The sequence below is a fragment of the Arachis hypogaea genome, chromosome 11 (genome assembly GCF_003086295.3).
Source record: "Arachis hypogaea cultivar Tifrunner chromosome 11, arahy.Tifrunner.gnm2.J5K5, whole genome shotgun sequence".
Lineage (NCBI taxonomy): Eukaryota > Viridiplantae > Streptophyta > Magnoliopsida > Fabales > Fabaceae > Arachis > Arachis hypogaea.
Genome location: NC_092046.1, coordinates 22,834,502 through 22,853,844, shown reverse-complemented (window position 1 = coordinate 22,853,844; position 19,343 = coordinate 22,834,502). Strand labels below are relative to the sequence as shown.

Sequence of the window (19,343 nt, the reverse complement as noted above, 5' to 3'; positions counted from 1 at the left end):
TTCATAAAGTGTTCTCTTTTAGTCGCCATCCGTTATGTTACTATCTGTCCAAAACACTAATCTTAAAATTTAATTTGATTATAATATCTACTAATATTCTTTTTCTAATAAATATTTGTAAAATTTAGTGGGCCATACTGGAAAATAGACCTGAGAATGATAAAAAAATGTTTGAGATTGATCTATGTATTAATTTTTCTTGGGGACTAAAATGTTCATTTTTAAAATTCTTGATGATTGATTTGGATAATTATTCTACCAAAAAATGAACTGAAAACTAATTTGTCTACCAGAATAAAATCTTAAAAATGTTTTTGTGTATTAATTCTTTTTAAAGACTAAAATATCTACTTTTAAATTTTTTTTTTTTTTGGAAAGGAGAAGCTCAACACAACAAGTGGAGCATAAGAAGACAACAAACTGAATCAAACAAACAAATTAAAAGAAAGCAACCAACGCAAAGAACACTGATAGATATCCCCTGTCATCTTCGGCATTGCCATCAACAACAGAAAGGATCCACACCTAACCATTCCTTATAGTTCATAAAGGATTGATGAACAATATCTTCAACCCCTTTTCCTATATTCTGAAAAATCCTTCTATTCCTTTCTAGCCAAATGTTCTAGATAATCGCACAGAAACGCACCATCCACCTCTTTCGCCCCTCCTTACTAGTTGATAGCTCAGTCCAACTTTGAAAATGTTCATTTAGCGTCCCTGGGCACGACCATTGCCTTCCAACAAAAGACAACTATGCACACCAAACCTGCCAAGAAAAATCACAGCCAAGAAACAAGTGGTAACCATATTTAACACCTTTATTACATAACACACATACAACATCTTCCTAGCTAACCACCCTAAATTGACTCAGTCTCTCCTTCGTATTGACTCTTCCAGACAAAACAAACCAGACAAACAGTTCAACTCTTGGTGGCACTAGTCATTTCCAAACTGTCCTAGTAAAGCTATAACTTGTTATATCCTCCGGAATGATTTCCACCTGCATCACCTACACAAAGGAGTTAGTAGAAAATATACCTTGTTTATCAAATTTTCACACAATTCTATCCTCTCTATCATAAACAAGTTTGACCAGTCTTAAAGTTTCATGGAATTGGTTTACTAAGTCCAACTCCCATTGGAATAGCTCTTGCCTCCATTGGAAGGTCCATCTCCACTCTAACCTATCCCAGAACCCACAATCCCCTATAACAGATCCTCTTTGGTTTGAAACTAAGAAGAGCCTCAAAAATTGATCCTTCAGAGAACCACCACGCAGCCATACATCCTCCCAGAACCGAGTCCCTCTCCCGTCACCAATCTCCATAGACAGCCCATTAATTACCTCCTATCTTGCTTGTTGGTCCCTGAACTGTATATGGCAAATATCCTTCCATCCCCTCCCCCCCCCCTCCCGGGGAGATAACACCTGGGATGACAGCATCACATTTGGGTTCAGGTTGTTACAAGAGCAAACCACCTTCTTCCATAGGGGACAATCCTCCTTCGAAAATCGCCACCACCACTTAAATAGGAGAGCTGTGTTACACACCATAGCATCCCCAACGCCCAATCCACCAAACTTTTTGGGATTCTGTACCACCTCCTACCTGACCATTGCCATACCATTCCTACCATCCTCCTTACTCCACAAAAATCTTCTTTGTAAAGAAATCAGTTTCTCTGCAACAGCCTTTGGCATTTTATATAAACTTAAATAATAGACAGGGAGGCTAGTCAATACAGATTTAATGAGCACCAATTTACCGGCTTTATTGAGAACCTTGACTTTCCATATGCTCAGCTTTTCCTACACTTTTTTTATAATGGGTTTCGAAGTCTTCACCAGCCTCGGGTTCGCTCCTAGGGGGATCCCCAAGTATCTCACAGGAAGAGACGCTACCTTATAGCCCAACACACTACACATACGATATACCCACTGATCATCACACTTAATTGGAATCAAGCTAGATTTATCAAAATTAATATTCAGCCCCGACATTAACTCAAAACAACGAAGGATCCTCCTGTAGTTCTTAATGGTCTCTTCCTCTGAGGGGCAGAAGAACAGTATCATCCACAAACTGAAGATGTAACAACTCAATATGATCTCTACCCACCAGTAACGGCGAGATGCGCCTATTTCTTACTACCTCCCCAAACAACCTATGTAGAACATCAACGATAAGTACAAATAGAAATGGAGACAGTGGATCACCCTGTCGCAAACCCCTTTCCATCTTAAATGCCTTAGATGGTGAGCCGATTATCAGCACTGACATAGAACACGTACTTACACACTCCATAACCCAACTCCTCCATCTTCGCCCAAAACCCATCTTTTCCAACACAAGGTATACAAAGCTCCACTTGACTCTATCATATGCTTTCTGGAAGTCTAGCTTTATTATCACCGCTTCCTTCTTCCTCATTTTAATACATTGAACCGTTTCACATGCGATACGAGCCCTGTCATGAATCTTTCGCCCCTTCACAAAAGCACTCTGTGTCTCGCCTACTAGTCGTGGCATAATTGCTCGCATCCTCCTAACCAGCACTTTCGAAATGACTTTATACACGCAACTTACCATGCTGATTGGCCTCAAGTCTTTGATTTCCTTTGCACCAGTGAACTTAGGGGCCAGCGCCACCCAAGTGAGATTAGCATCCGCTAGTAACTTGGAAGTGAGGAAAAAAATCCAACACTGCTGTTGTAAGTTCACCGCCAATTTTGGCCCAACACCTCTTTATGAAGTTCATGTTGTACCCATCACTTCTTGGATCCTTGGATGATTCGCAATCCCACACTACTTCTCTAACCTCCTCAGGAGTCGGTTGTACCTCCAAAACCAAAGCATCCTCTTCACCAATCATTTCCACCAGACCGTCCCTGAACCCCACCAAAGGAGACTCTTCCTGATGATACAAGTTCTTATAAAAGTCCCTAATCGCAATCTTAATTCTACCTTGATTCCTTATCAAACTTCCATTAATCAGCAGCGCATCAATCCTATTGTTTCTCCTTCTCGCAAAAGCTAAGTTGTGGAAGTACCTCGTGTTCTTATCAATGTCCTTCGCATGTCTATAGCGCAACATCTGCTTCCAATGTAGTTCCTTTCTTACATACCATTTCTCACAGCAAACCACAAGTGCCTTTCTTCTTGCCTCTATTGTTCCATCATAAACACCCTCACCCACCATGTCATCAGTCTTCTTAATCTCTTCCTCAAACTTCATGATTTTCTTGTCCATATCACCAAAATAATCTTTATGCCATCTTCCCAGGGCTACTGACAAGGCTTTCAATTTATCTGTGAATTGCGTGTTACCTAGTCCTCTCCATTCCTCCTTGACCATCCTGAGGAAACCGTCATGTGTAAACCACGAGTCAAGACTTCGGAACGGCCTCGGCCCATCTCTCTGCCTCTTATCTTTCACTATAATAGGACAGTGATCAGACAAGCCCCTTGGACCACCTCGTAACCGAGTCTCTGGAAACTTCTCAAGCCATTCCAGGCTAACTAGAACCCTATCGATAGAGCTGCAGGATCGACCTCTGAACCATGTAAACTTGTGGTCAGTAATCGGCAAGTCTACCACCCCCATGTCATGTATCCAATTCTTGAAGTCTTCAGCTGACAAGGATAAACTATCAGTGCCGCGTCTTTCTTCCACTTGTACAATCTCATTAAAGTCCCCCATGAAACAACAGGGAACCTGGCATAACCCAGCTATATAGCTCAACTCCTCCCACACAACAAGTTTCTCATCTCTAGCATGTGTACCATAGACCAAAATAAAGGCACAATTAAAATTATTCTTCAACAACTCCCCTTCAACACACAACCATCTCTCCCCTTTATAACTATTTGTTATTTTTAAAAAATTATCATCCTAGATTAACAACAACCCACCAGATGCACCATCAGACTCAACATAGTCCCACCCTGCACAACTATTCCCCCAAATTTTTGATATATCAAACTTAGTCACTAACTGTCTTTTAGTTTCTACCAAGCCTAACATGTTTAGTCTATATTTTCTCTTCAGGTCCTTTACCATTCTCAACTTCCCGTCACCCCTCGACACCTTTACATTCCAATAACTAAAAATTATTTCAATAAATTATTGCACACCTTTTTAAGAGTTTTAGGTTTGCTCTGCCTTGCTTTTGCCTTCTGTTTCGCCAATCTTCTTTTCTGAGTAATTTTTTCATTCTGTTGTTAGAGGATAGCCATAATATCGTCTTCCTCATTATACAGCACTGCTCCAGACTCCTTTGCTAAGTCCCAAGTTCTTTTGTTTTCTAAACGCTACTCCTCCAATGTTAAACCCTCATTGTCACTGGCTTCATCACCATTGGTTTGACCTGCATCCTCCAAGTTGTCTTCATCATCGTCATATCCATCTCCGTCATTAAGAATTGGAATATTTCTGTCAACAATTGTTTCCATTCCCAACCCTGACTTAACAATTTTTTCATTATCTTCACTATTTTGTTTAGATTCATCAACATCACTGTGTCCGTTTTTTAAATAGTGTTCCGCGCCCACAACTCCTTGTATCCCATCAGCCCCTCCATCGTGTTTTAAAATTTTTGGAACTTTTAAAAATTGATTTGAGTAATTACTCTTTTTATTTAGTTTCAATTCATGTTTTTGTTTATCTTTCCTTTTTCTTATCAAAGTATCATTCGGAGATGGTCGACTCGTCATTTGACCCAATTTTGTAGGGGTGAGCACGGGTAGCGGGTACCCAATTACCTATCCGAACCCGAATCGAACCAATTAAATTAGTTCTGGAACCAACGGGTAATCGGGTCCAACCCGAACCAAACCAATGGCCTTTGTTAGTGATTGGTTTGGGTATCGGTTCTGGGGGTGCGAAATCCGAACCAACCTGTGAACCCAATCATATATTAATTAAATAAAAAAATAAAAATATATATATGACTTTTAGCGGCTTTTAGTGAGATTATTCACTATTAATATGTTTGGATTTTAATGAGTTTAGTTTTTAATGTATTTGGTGTTTAAGATGTTTAGATTATTTATATTAATGTTCCATATTTATTGTACTTGTTGAATTTTTAAGATAAAAATTTGGTTTTTTTATGAATTTCAAAGTCATCGAGTACCCAATTACCCAAACCGAACTAATCCGTTCTTAATCGATTTGGTTTAGTTCGGGTACATACACAAAAAAATATAAATCCGAACTAAACCGAACTAATTATATTTTGATCAGTTCAGTTTTAGTTTCACCTTAAACTCGAACCAAATCGATCCGTGATCACCCCTACGATTTTGGGAACGCATTCGTATCTCTCTAATCACGAGATGATCCTAAGCATCAAATGGGATTCTAACCTCCCACTACACGATTGACTATGCTGCCAATAACGGCAATTATTGTATGACCTAATAACGGGACAGTTCCAACAAATTAACATCAAACCACAAACTATTTATAAATACTCCTCAGGTAACATTTTCAATTTACGTAACTTACACTTTACACATATACATGCTAATTTTGATTTCAGAGTCTCTTATATATATGTATTTTTCGCAATGGCCATTCACATGCCCGTTTATTTTTGGCCCACTTACTTTCGTTAGTCGAATATATCACGTTGGGTCAGAATTCTATATTAAAACCAAAAGATTATGTGTTTAATTTTTGTAGTTAACAAAATAATTTTTTTATGGCTTATTCATGATGAAAGGTACTTTGGAAAGAAAATTTGTAAAACAATTCTACTCTCCCGTATCCCTGTCATGTATAGTGTACCTTTCCGATATCCTCGGCTGACAAACTCATAACCAAGAACAAGTCAAACACATCACAGGCACCAAGAATCTCGCACTAACCAAACTCATACGATGATTTCCGGTAACAAACCCTGAAAAACTAAACATTACTCAAACGTTCAGCTTCCCCTACCACGCAGTCTATTTAAACAGACGAGCAAACCTCGTCTAGGGCAAGCGAGAAGGAAAACCATAAGCTACTGAGAAAATCACTCCATAGCATCAACCCTGCAAATCCTTTATTTTTACTTTTACTGGTTAAAGTTTATATAATCCAGTGATAAACCCATATTTTATGATATAATTTGTGCTCAAATTGAGTGTTTCTATCAATTCTTCACCCACTTATTCATATAAATTGCATGGTTTTACTATTCCTTCCTTATTTTATGATATATGTTAAAAACATGTTTCCTATGCTTTAAAAATATTAATTTTAATTACCTTTTATTACCATTCGATGTCGTGATTTGTGTGTTAAGTATTTTCAGGTCTCATAAGGCAGGAATGGCTTAAAGGACAGAAAGAAAACATACAAAAATGGAAGAAAAACACAAAAATGGAGTTTTGAAGAAAAGCCAGCGACGCAACGCATGCCTAGCGCGAAATGGCATCGACGCGTATGCGTGACAAGAAAAACTCCCAGATGACGCGAACGCGTGACCCACGCGAACGCGTGACTGACGCCACGTACAAGAATCTGCAGAAAACGCCCCCAGTGATTTCTGGACCCTTTTTCAGCCCAAATCCAAGTCAGAAACACAGGATATAAACGAGAGAATGAAGGAATCAAACAACTTAACAACTGAGTGATAGATACAATATCGATATTTTTAGGATTAGATGTAGTTTTAGAGAGAGAGGCTCTCTCCTCTCTCTTAGGATTAGGATTTAGGATTTCTATTATGTTTAAGCTATAATCTCTTCAATCACAGGTTCAATATTCCTTAAATTTATTTTCTACTTTTATTTATTCCATTACTTTAATTGTCATTTATCTTTTCATTATTGATTTACAAACTTTCCATGTTAGGATTTGAATTTATGTTTAAATGCAATTTGAGGTATTTCAGATTTGATTTTACTTTAATTTATTTATGAATGATTTTAATTTAATTTAAGATATTTTTCCCTTTTGACCTTGGTTAAGTAATTAGTAACACTTGAGTTATCAAACTCAGCTGTTGATTGATATTGGAATTCTTTGCTGATTAATTTGTACTCCAATAACTCTAGTCATTCCATAGGAGTTGACTAGGACCTGAGGATCAAATTAATTTGTTCACTTGACTTTCCTTTGTTTAGCAAGGGTTAATTAAAGTGGGAGCAAAATCCAATTCTCATCACACCTGATAAGGATAGTTAGGATAGGACCTCAATTTCTTACACCTTGCCAAGAGATTTTTATAATTATTAATTTATTTTCTTGTCATTTAAATTACCTGCTCCTTATTTCGAAAACCCAAAAACATACAATTTTCCATAACCAATAATAAATCATACTGCCCTGCAATTCCTTGAGAGACGACCCGAGGTTTAAATACTTCGGTTATAAATTTTATTGGGTTTTGTTACTTGTGACAACCAAAGTTTTTGTAAGAAAGGAATTCTTGTCGATCTAGAAGCTATACTTACAACGGAAATTTATTTGCAAAAATTCTAGATCGCGCGAGAGTTTCGTTCTTCATCCAGCACTAACTTGAGCGTCGGAGTCCTTTTTGCAGGTTCCACGCCGAGGTCACCAGTTCCAAGGAGAATACTTCCGAGCCCCTGACAGATCCTGTAGCCGATCAAACTTCGGGAGTTTTATCTCACAAGGAACATTTGGCGCCCACCGTGAGACCACCCCCCTCATTTCTCTTTCTAGTAATAACACTGTTTCACATGCCTCGTGCTCTATTTTTCTTTTCAGAAATCAAAGCATGACGGACCAGTCGGATACTCAACCACATCCTCGCACCAATGCCAATCTTATGGCGGCCAACGCTGTTTTGCTCACAGAGAATCAGCGCATGGCCGAATTGTTAGCCATGCTACCAAATGGTGGCGAAAGGAAGAATGTCAACAAAGAAGCAAATACCGAACAACATGAGGAGCACCAATCAGAATCCAATGCGAAAACAGGGAAAACGCCCCCGAAAACAGGGAGACGACGAACTAACCCTTTTTCTGAAGAAATTAGGAGTTTTAAGATGCCTAAAAACTTCACACTTCCTATGACTTTGGCACTGTACAAAGGGATCGAAGATCCTAAAGTCCATGTCACAAAATTTGAATCTATGATGTTCCTCAATAGTGACTCCGATCCTATTCTATGGCGGTCTTTTCCCACTTTTTTAGATGGTGCTGCGTTATTATGGTTCTCTAATTTACCTGCAGGGTCAATAACCAGCTTCGACGACTTCTCTAAGTTGTTCATCAATCAGTTTGCAGCCTCTAAGATCTATGTGCGAGACTCGGACTACCTTAGCATGATTAGACAAGGACAATATGAAAGCTTGAAGATTACATGACACGCTTTACAACAGCCGCCATGGAGATCCCCGACCTCAATCCCGAGGTACAGTTGTATGCCATCAAGAGCGGTCTCCGACCAGGGAAGTTCCAGGAGGCCATAGCCGTCGCAAAACCAAAGACATTGGAGGAATTTCGAGACAAAGCAATCGGGCATATCGAAATCGAAGAGCTGCATGAAACTCGGAGGAACGAGAAACAACCACTCCGAAAGGAAGAGGACAAACCTCAGACAAGGGACTCTAAGAGACCTTTCAGGTTAACTACGAAGTTTGACTCATACACAAGATTCAATACAAAAAGAGAAGACATTCTAAAAGAAATACTACATAACAAGCTAATAAAGCCACCAAGCAGAGCCGGCTCATACCAAGACCAGAGGTTTGTTGACAAATCAGAGCATTGTATTTTTTACCAAAAGTTTGGGCATACAACCGATGAATGCGTAATTGCCAAGGACCTCCTGGAAAGACTGGCGAGACAAGGACACCTAGATAAATACATAAGCGACAAAGCAAGACCAACTTCAGAAAATCAAAGTGACCGACACCAAGAGCGAACTCCCAATATACCAGACAAGCTCAGAACACAACCTCCGCCGCCAAGGGGAGTTATAAATTATATTTCAGGGGGATTTGCGAGTGGTGGTCAAACCAACTCGGCATGCAAACGCAGATTCCGAGAAATGCTAACAATGCAACAAACAAACGAGGCAACAACCCACAAACCACAAACACCGAACATATCTTTCAAACAATCCGACTACCAAGTGAGGACGGATAACCTAGACGATCCGGTCGTAATCTCTATCCAAGCAGGAGATATCCTCGTGAAGAAAGTTCTACTCGACCCCGGCAGCAGTGCCGACATACTTTTTTACTCCACTTTCAAGAAAATGAAGCTCAGCGAACAAGCCATGCTACCATCCTCCGGAGAGCTAGTCGGATTTTTGGGAGAACGTGTATCTATCCTCGGCAGCGTTTGGTTACAAATAACCATTGGAGACCATCCCCTCAGCAAAACTAAGGATGTGCAGTTCTCAGTTGTCAACTGCAACAACCCCTATAATATCATCTTAGGCAGGCCTTTTTTAAATTCTTTTGGGGCTATTGTTTCAACCATTCATCTTTGTGTTAAATTTCAGGTACAAGGAGATGAGATAGCCACTATACACTCCGACCACATCAAAGCCCGACAATGTTACAACGAGAGCCTGAAGATAAGATTGGAAAACAATCAGAAAGCCAATCCCAACAAGGGAATATATGATATCACCAACGTCGTCGGCGTCACCGACCTCGATCCCAGAGAGGATCTTCAAGACAGGCCCGCACCAACAGACGACCTTGAAAAGGTACAATTAGATAACAACAACGACCATTTTACTTATATAAGTTGTTCTCTTCTTTCAGGAACTAAATAACAAATCATCAAACTACTTCGGGCCAATGCTGACCTGTTTGCTTGGACACCCGCGGATATGCCCGGAATTGACCTAGGCCTCATATGCCACAAACTACAAATTGATCCTAAAGCTCGGCCAGTATCCCAAAAGAAGCGAAACATGGGTAACGAGAAAAGAGCGGCGTGTTTGGAAGAAACCCAAAAACTCTTACGAGCAATGTTCATAGAGGAGCTACGATTTACAACATGGCTCTCAAACGTGGTCATGGTAAGAAAAACATCGGGTAAGTGACGAATGTGTGTAGACTTCATTGACCTAAACAAAGCATGTCCTAAGGATGCTTACCCACTCCCATGCATAGATAAACTGGTAGATAATGCATCAGGATACAATATTTTGAGTTTCCTAGATGCATACTCTGGATACAACCAGATTCTAATGCACCCAAAAGATAAGGACAAAAGAGCTTTCATAACCGAACTAGGAAACTATTGTTATAAAGTTATGCCTTTTGGACTTAAGAATGCAGGTGCTACTTATCAACGGCTAATGGACAAGGTTTTTAGCAAGAAAATAGGGAGGAATTTGGAGGTATACGTTGACGACATGGTCGTCAAGTCTCAACAAGACCACATCCATGACGCTGACTTAGAAGAAGTATTCAAATAGATAAGAGAACACAATATGAGACTCAACCCAGAGAAATGTGCTTTCGGAGTCAAGGGGGGAAAATTCCTAGTCTTCATGCTAATAGCAAGAGGCATTGAGGCAAACCCCGAGAAATGCGAGATGATTATCAACATGAGGAGTCCTCGGTCAATAAAGGAAGTACATCAATTAAATGGGAGACTAGCCGCACTATCCCGATTCATACCAGCAATATCCACGCACTCCCAACACTTCTTCAACACACTCAAGAAGCAAACATGATTTAATTGGAATACATAATGTGAAACGGCTTTTCAAAAGTTGAAGACGATGTTATCCTTTCCCCCGATCCTACAGAAACCAAGCTCAGGTAAACCCCTACTCCTATATTTATTAGTATCTTCTAATGCTGTTAGCTCAGTACTTGTGACAGAAATCAAAGAAAAGAAAGAGCCAGTTTACTTCGTCAGCAAATCACTGCAAAACATGGAACTGAGGTACCCACCAATGGAGAAGCTAGCTTACACATTAATACTCACAGCAAGGAGATTAAGGCACTATTTTCAAAGTAACCAAATCATCGTCAAAACAAATTAGCCCCTGCGATAGATCCTCACAAGACCCGAGGTCTCAGGAAGACTCACCAAATGGTCCATAGAGCTTTCTGAATTTGACATCATCTACGAACCAAGGTCAGCTATCAAAGCTCAGTTCTTAGCAGATTTCCTAGCAGAACTTACAGATCAGCCAAACCAAGACTATACCTGGGAACTATATGTAGACGGCGCCTTAAATGCGGAAGGATCAGGAGCAGGTGTATACCTCACCAACAAACACGATCTTCAAACCGAGCAATCAATCAGATTCTCATTCCAAACAAGCAATAACCAGGCCGAGTACGAGGCATTGCTCACCGGGTTACGACTAGCACAATTACTAAATATAACACACCTCCAGGTCTATTGTGACTCACAGCTCGTCGTACAGCAAGTAAGAGGACATTTTTAGGTAAAAGATCAATTATTGGAAAAATATCATACACTGGTAAAAGACCTCATCCCCCAATTCCATTCAATACAAATCACACATATAGCTCGGGAACAAAACACCCGAGCAGATGCATTATCAAAACTAGCGACAACTCGGAAATACATGCAAAAATCTGTTATCTCTCAATTAACCCTCGCTGAACCAAGTTTCAGCAACAAAACAATATTATTCATATCACAGGATCAGGACTGGAGGACACCATACAAAAACTACCTACAAACGGGAAGCATACCAACAACAACCAAGGACCCTAGAGCATTCAAAAGAAGGGCAGCATCTTTCACACTCATAGGGACCGACCTATACAAAAGAGGCTTCTCACAACCGCTCTTACGATGCCTAGACGCAGACGAAGCAAAAGTCGCTATGGACGAAGCCCATGAAGGAGTATGCAGCAACCACACAGGAGGAATGAGCTTAGCATCAAAAATAGCCCGAGCTGGATATTATTGGCCGACGATGAGGAAAGATTGAATAAACAAAGTCAGAAGATGTGATAGTTGCCAAAAGCACACACCACTAATACACAACCCGGCCGAGCTATTGCACACCTCGGAGGTAAGCTGGCCATTTGACAAATGGGAGCTCGACATCCTCGGTCCGTTCCTTAGAGCCCCTGGGCAGGTAAAATATTTAATTGTAGCAATTGATTATTTCTCGAAATGGATCGAGGTCATGCCTTTAGCAAAAATAGGGGCTGATAAGGTCCGATCTTTTATTTGGAAAAATATTATTTGCCGCTTCGGCCTATCTCAGGCCATCATAACTGACAATGGTAGGCAGTTTACTGACCAAAGTCTGGCAGAATTTTTACAGGATTTTCAAGTTAAACATCATTTCTCATCAGTGGAGCACCCACAAACAAATGGACTCGCCGAAGCCGCAAACAAAGTAATCTTAACTGCACTCAAAAAGAAGCCCGGCGATGCCAAAGGTGAATGGGCCGATCTAATACCAGAAATTCTATGGAGTTACAATACAAAAAAGCAAACCACAACACAAGAAACTCCCTACTGACTTGTCTACGGAGCAGTCGCGATGATCCCAGTCGAAATTTCCATAACATCAAAAGGGGCAGGACTCACATCAACAACCAACAATACCAGCATTAGACAAATAGAGTTGGACACAATAGAGGAAGACAGAAACAAAGCCGAGCTAAGACATAAAGCTATGCAAAATATAACGCAGTGAAAGTACAACAAAATGGTCAAGCCCAGATTGTTCGCCGAACACGATCTCGTCCTACGACGAACCGAAGAGGCAAGGAAATCACAAGCCCATGGATAGCTCGCCGCAGCATGGGAAGGACCCTACCGAGTTACAAAAATACTCGGCAAAGGAGCATACAAGCTCCAAACACTACAAGGGACCAATGTCCCTGGAATCTGGAATGTATCTTCATTAAAGTCTTACTTATCTTAAAATGATATGGGCACGAGGAGACACTCTTTTTCCTACTCACAAGGTTAGCTGGGTTTTTCTTGGAGAGGTTTTAATGAGGTCCCCCACCCCGTATCATATCTATGTATATCAATCCAAGTGCAATAAGCCAATACCTTACAATACATATGCGCGCATTCAAATATAAAACCCTCCGCAGATACAAAATAACATTCAAATATAAATCCCTCAGAGGGTACAAAATCCTATCCAAACAAGTTCCCAATTCAAAAACTACAAATTAAACATTCAAAATACGAACAGATTCTCTAATCTCCCCTTTTCTCAACCGACACGCTCTCATCTTGATTCTCGGCCAATGTCCCATCATCCATAAGGCGACCATCACTAACAATTTTTGTCACATCAAGAAAACTGACATCAACCTCAGGAGCAACAACACCGATCTGGGCAACAGCACAATCGAAACCCATCGTAAATGCAGCCAATACCTTTTCCTCAAGTTCAGGAACCCTTGCCTTCAATCCTTCATTCTCGGCAAGGCTTGCCTCCAGATCTCCCTTAACTCTCTTAACCTCGGTTTCGGAAGCCTTCGCTATTTCCCTCAAACTCTTCAACTCATCTCTCAGCTTTTCCAACTTCAAATCCCTCTCCTGCAACGACTCTTTAAGTTTCTTTATAGCAACAACATTATCCGCATCCAGAATGGCATCAAGTTTAGACGTCCGCCCAATAGACAACAAACGAGTACCAATAACCTACAGACGAAAAACATTAGAATACAAAAACAAAATGCAAATAAACACAACTACCAACTAACCTGTAGATAATGAGCAACCCCTATCTTTCCAGCCTCATGAATCGTTTTCACATCAGCATCAACTTGAGCCACTTCATCAGCCACTGCCATGAAGGGATAAGAGGCTGACCATATGGAATTCTTCGGCCCATCCTTATACCGGTGCAAAACAAGTTGGCTCTAATGCGTCGACTTAATTTCCTCGGTTGTGAACACAGCTTCATCCTCCTGTTGTTCAGTCAAATCCACGATCTTCGAAGGACCCCCACCCCCTTTTCCTTTTTAATGGAATCTCTTGCTCAACTGAACCACCTCCTTCCTTCACCACGTTAGTAGATGACCCCTCTTTCTCCTTCTTCTTAGCCTTATTAACAAAAGCCTTAAGATTTGCAGTCGTCAAAGTTGACACCTTTTCACCTAACAAAATAACAAAACTCAGTCAAAAACTTAGTACAGCAAGAACCTAGAGACACAAACAAACAAGATATACCTAAATACTCATCTAAAGCCTCCCTATCCCCTTCAAGTCTCAACAGAGTAGGAATAGAAAGCAGCTCAGACGAAGACATCACCGAAATCAGGAACCCAATGATATAATCCTCACTTTTTACCCTCTCCTCACACTCTAACACCTGCCTAGGCTCAGCTGACCAAAACACGGGAAACCTCTCCTCCATTAGGGAATCAAGATAGAATGGGTAATAATCCTCACATACCTGAACTTTAACAAACATTTCCTTAAAATCCTTAAAAGAGGACTTGTACAAACTAAAGATAGCTCGACCTGGGTGACTACTTAAGTTAACCTAACCCCCTTCCATACCCCCTTTGCCTGGAACAACGAAAAGAAAACCCCCAATGAGGGGTAGCACTCCAAATAATCCATTAAACATTCAAAGGCACGAACAAAGGCCCATGAATTAGGATGCAGCTGCGTGGGGGCGCAATTTAACAGCGACAGTAGACCACACTCAAAGTCAGTAAATGGAAAGCGAACCCCAAGCTCAGTCAAAATGCATGTATAAATATAAAAGTAAGACCAATCATTCCTCTTTTCATACACCCTATCATTTTTACCACAAGGTAAGAACTTCACTCTCAAACTATCACCACCCCTGACCCACCTAGCATCATTCAGTTGAGACAACATTTCAACAGTATTAAACACAGACACCGGTGACTTAACATCGCTATCAACCTAGCCATAGGAGTCGTTTTCATCAACAACAACTCCTTTCTTTCCCATAGAGAGAAGAGGACAAACGAAGAACAGGTAGGAGAAAACAAAAAATTTAAAGTACTTACCTTTTCTGCTCATTCTGTTACTCAAAAATCAAACTCCCAAGAAGCCTAACAGACAGGGGACAACGAGTTACTAAGACACAGTATCCTACGAAGCCCCTCTATTTTCCATTAACTATACCACTCACGTAACCCCACTCCCCGGAAAAAAAAACAACACGCACAACACCTACAAACATTGTGGCAAGCCCAATATCCAAAGCCCATACCGCGCAAGCCCAGCCAGAGAAACATGTTGAGCTTGGGGACTACCCCGGCACTAAATCCATTTCTATCAAACAAACCAATTTCAGGAGCCGAGGATATAGAAAGCTCAACATGTTCTCCATGCCGAGCTTGGGGGCTGTATACCTTCCCGATATCCTCGGCTAACAAACTCACAACCGAGAACAAGTCAAACAGGTCACAAGCACCAAGAATCTCGCACTAACCAAACTCATACGATGATTTTCGGTAACAAACCCTGAAAAACCGAACATTACTCAAACGTTCACCTTTCCCTACCGCGTGGTCTATTTAAACAGACGAGCAAACCTCGTCTAGGGCAAGCGAGAAGGAAAATCATAAGCTACTGAGAAAATCACTCCATAGCATCAACCCTGCAAATCCTTTATTTTTACTTTTACTCGTTGAAGTTTATATAATCCAGCACTAACTTGAGCGTCGGAGTCCTTTTTGCAGGTTCCACGCCGAGGTCACCAGTTCCAAGGAGAATACTTCCGAGCCCCTGACGGATCCTGTAGCCGATCAAACTTTGGGAGTTTTATCTCACAAGGAACATATAGTATAAAAGTATAAATTATAATTAAATAAAAAATTATTGGTAAAAAATAAATTTTTTTATTATCAGTAACTTTGGCCATTGAAACCGTATTTTGACTGGAAAAACAAAATTAGGCAAGTTGGAGTCAACTAAAAAGTTACAAAAAATGTAAAAACCGAAAGGTAATGGGTGACCTCTTTTGAAGTATTAAAAGCTTCATCCGATCTTTAAAACTAGAAATGAGAACATGGGAGCGAAAATTGAGAAACAAGTTAGTACTTGAAGACTAAAAATGATATGGTTGTCAAAACTTGGAGATAAAAGTTCTTTATAGTCAAGGTAAGGTCATAATTGAGAAAAAAGAGGAAATGAGATCGTAAACGACATGCTCCAAGATCAGTCAAATTCATATGGTCTATAAATAGTAGAAATTCAAAAGAAGTTCAGGACTTCACTCAAAAATATTAGATCATCACTTAAACTCATAAAATTCTCAGTCTCTACGACGCAACGGAAGAACATAGAGTGCAAGTGCATGTGAGTGTCAGAAGTCAATCTTTAATTTATTTGCTTTTGCTCATCGTATTCATTGTTATTTGTTTTCTTTGCATGTTATTATTAGTTTGTTTTAATCAACATTTTACACTTTCATCATATTATTTATTCATTCCCTCGTCATCTGTCATAAATTTATCACTAGCGACTCTAATATAAATCGCCTCGACATTAATTAAGTAATTCCTAGGTCGAGCTCACTCTTTTTTCAGAGTCGTTGTATTTGCTCCCCGATATTTGAGATCTTGATACAAGCTCGTTTTGACACTGCTTGTCGAAGTTGACCAAAAAACGAGTGAAACAAGAGTAAAGTATTATTTTTGTCTCCAACATTTGGAGTAAGTCCTATATGTATCCCTAACGTTTAAATTGTCCTATTTGTATTTCTAACGTTTGTAAAAGTAATTCAATATTATCCTGCGGTCAATTACACATCATAAGTTTTAGTTATATATATATAGAGTCAAGAATGAGACTCGAACCTACGACCTCTAAATGAGTATGAAGAGACTATGCTATTTGAGTTATAGTTCGTTGGCGTATATATATATATATATATATATATATAAAATGTTTTGCAAGATTATTTTCTTGATAAAATTTTTTTCATAAATTTTATTACTCTTTCTATTATTTTGTATTTTTTAATAATAGGAACAAAAAAGAATTTTTTATTTTTATAAATTAAATAAATATAATAATTATTAAAATAAATAATTTTAAAAATATTTACCGAAATAAATAATTTTCTCTTATCTCGTTTCCAGTGTAAACGAGATAAGAGAAGGATATACGACATGTGTTTATCTCGTTTACATGTATTTTTTTAAAAAAAATTAAAAATAATAAAAAATATTAATAATATCAATAATCTAAACTTTTGCAATGCAATTAGTACATAAAAAAGTTGGTAGAAAAGATTAAAATGGATATGTTTGATTAATTTTAGTCCATTTTAAATGATAGGGATTAACACATTTACTTAGAAACCATTAGACTGTCCACTATTAATACAGATATCTCTTTTCTAACTGTTTAAAAATTTAAAATATAATTTAAATACACGTAATTTATTTAATGATCCAGTTAATATATGTCACTACTCTATTGGTATATAATATGAAACCTTTTTTTACTTAAATTATATTTCAAATTTTGATGTACTTCCATGCAACAAATAAAATTTATATGTATTACCGTACAACAAAAAAAATAAATAAATATAGAAGAAACAAATATATTAATAATATACCATTAAAAATATATTTATAACTGTCCATTATTATTAATAGTATGTTGTAAATATATTTATAACTATTCATTATCTATAGTGAACTGTCTATTATTAATAATGTGTTGGAAATATATTTATAACTATTCGTAAATGCTGCTTGTGTTTTGCACTCTTCCTCATAGCTTTCGGTTTTTTTGTCAGTATTACTAATTTCTTTACCTTTATTTCACTCAAATTGTTTTAATTTCACCATTCTTTCAAGTTTCAAGAATTAATAAATTGAAGAGGTGTATGAATTGGGGTGTTACCCTACTATCATTGCATGATTTCTATTATTACTATAACTTGGAACACACTATAACTCTCTCTCTCTCTCTCTCTCTATATATATATATATGGACATTGATGTGATATAATAATGTATATAAAACCAAGAGTATCGACAGATCAGAGGGAGAAGAGAGATAGAAAATAAGAGCATATCAATAATTAATATGCATGCATACTTAATTAGAAATTAAATTGATAGATCATTTTACACTTTATTCATTGCAGCCCAATAGGGGAAATTAATGTGATGTAATAATGTATATAGAACCAAGAGCATGGCATATCAAAAGGAGAAGAGATAGAGAGAATAACATATCTATAATTAATATGCATGCATACTTAATTAGAAATTAAATTGATAGACCATCCCACACTTTATTTATTATAGCCAATGGATAGTAACAAATATATTTTCAGTATATTGTTAATAATGGACAGTTCACTATAGATAATAAATAATTACAAATATATTTTCACCGTATTATTAATAATAATAGATAATTATAAATATATTTTTAATTGTACATTATTAATATATTTGTTTCTTACATATTTATTTATTTTTTTTGTTTGTTACATGAGAATATTTATAAATTTTATTTGTTATATGGGAGTACATCAAAATTTGAAATATAATTTAAGTATAAAAAATTTTATATTATATATAGTGACATGCCGAGTCATTCAATAAATCACGTGTATTTAAATTATATTTTAAATTTTTAAACAGTGAATAATTAAAAAAAAAGGTAAGTTTAATGGTTTCCAACTAAATGTGTTAATCATTTAAAATGGACTAAAATTGATTAAACATATCCATTTTAATTTCTTTTACCAATCTTTTTATGTACTAATTGCATGACAAAAATTTAGATTATTGATATTATTAATATTTTGTTATTTTCAAATTTTTAAAATATATATATATATCGATTACACTGTAAAAGAGATACATGTAAAATTATCTCGTTTATAGTGTAAACGAAATAAGATAAGAATATTTATTTTGGTAAATATTTTTAAAATTATTTATTTTAATAATTATTACATTTATTTAATTTATGAAAATAAAAAATCCGAACAAAAAATAATATACTATTAAATTTTTATCAATAAACAATTATCTGTCAACGAAGAAAAGAAATTTCTTCAAACAATAATGGAGTAATTTTTGGCATACAAGCGATTAAGGCTTGTAAGCCTTACAAGTTCAATTAAAACTAACGCTCAAAACACGCTTCGAACCATTCTTCTTCCTCTTCGTCTTCTCTTTCTTCTTTTCTTTCGTTTCTTGCCTTCTCTTTCTCTTTCTTCTTCTTCTTCTTCTTCTTGCTGCACGTTCTCCTTCCTCTTACTCTTCTTCTTCTCCTTTTCTTTTGTTTCTGCACGTTTTTCTTCATCGTCTTCCTCTTCTTCTTCATTTACGTTCTTTCTCTCTGTTTTATCTTTTTTTTTTTCGATTTTTCATGGTGAAATCATTTTTGAAGAAGAAGACGCAGTAGAAGATGAGGAGGAGAAAG

At 37.8% G+C, this 19,343-nt stretch overlaps 2 protein-coding genes across 2 annotated transcripts; one reads left to right on the top strand and one right to left on the bottom strand.

Moving 5' to 3' along the window:
- Positions 1–2,667: 2,667 nt before the first annotated feature.
- On the bottom strand, positions 2,668–3,708 carry LOC112721144 (uncharacterized). The gene has a single exon (XM_025772211.1). It carries the CDS (start codon positions 3,706–3,708, stop codon positions 2,668–2,670), a length of 1,041 nt encoding a protein of 346 aa, XP_025627996.1.
- A 4,620-nt stretch (positions 3,709–8,328) lies between these two features.
- On the top strand, positions 8,329–9,756 carry LOC112721143 (uncharacterized). Its single transcript, XM_025772210.1, has one exon. It carries the CDS (start codon positions 8,329–8,331, stop codon positions 9,754–9,756), a length of 1,428 nt encoding a protein of 475 aa, XP_025627995.1.
- The last annotated feature ends 9,587 nt before the right edge of the window (positions 9,757–19,343 follow it).

Coding starts and splice junctions, on each gene's coding strand:
- LOC112721143 (XM_025772210.1), top strand. CDS start 8,329: ATGACACGCTTTACAACAGCCGCCATGGAGATCCCCGACCTCAATCCC.
- LOC112721144 (XM_025772211.1), bottom strand. CDS start 3,708: ATGGGGGACTTTAATGAGATTGTACAAGTGGAAGAAAGACGCGGCACT.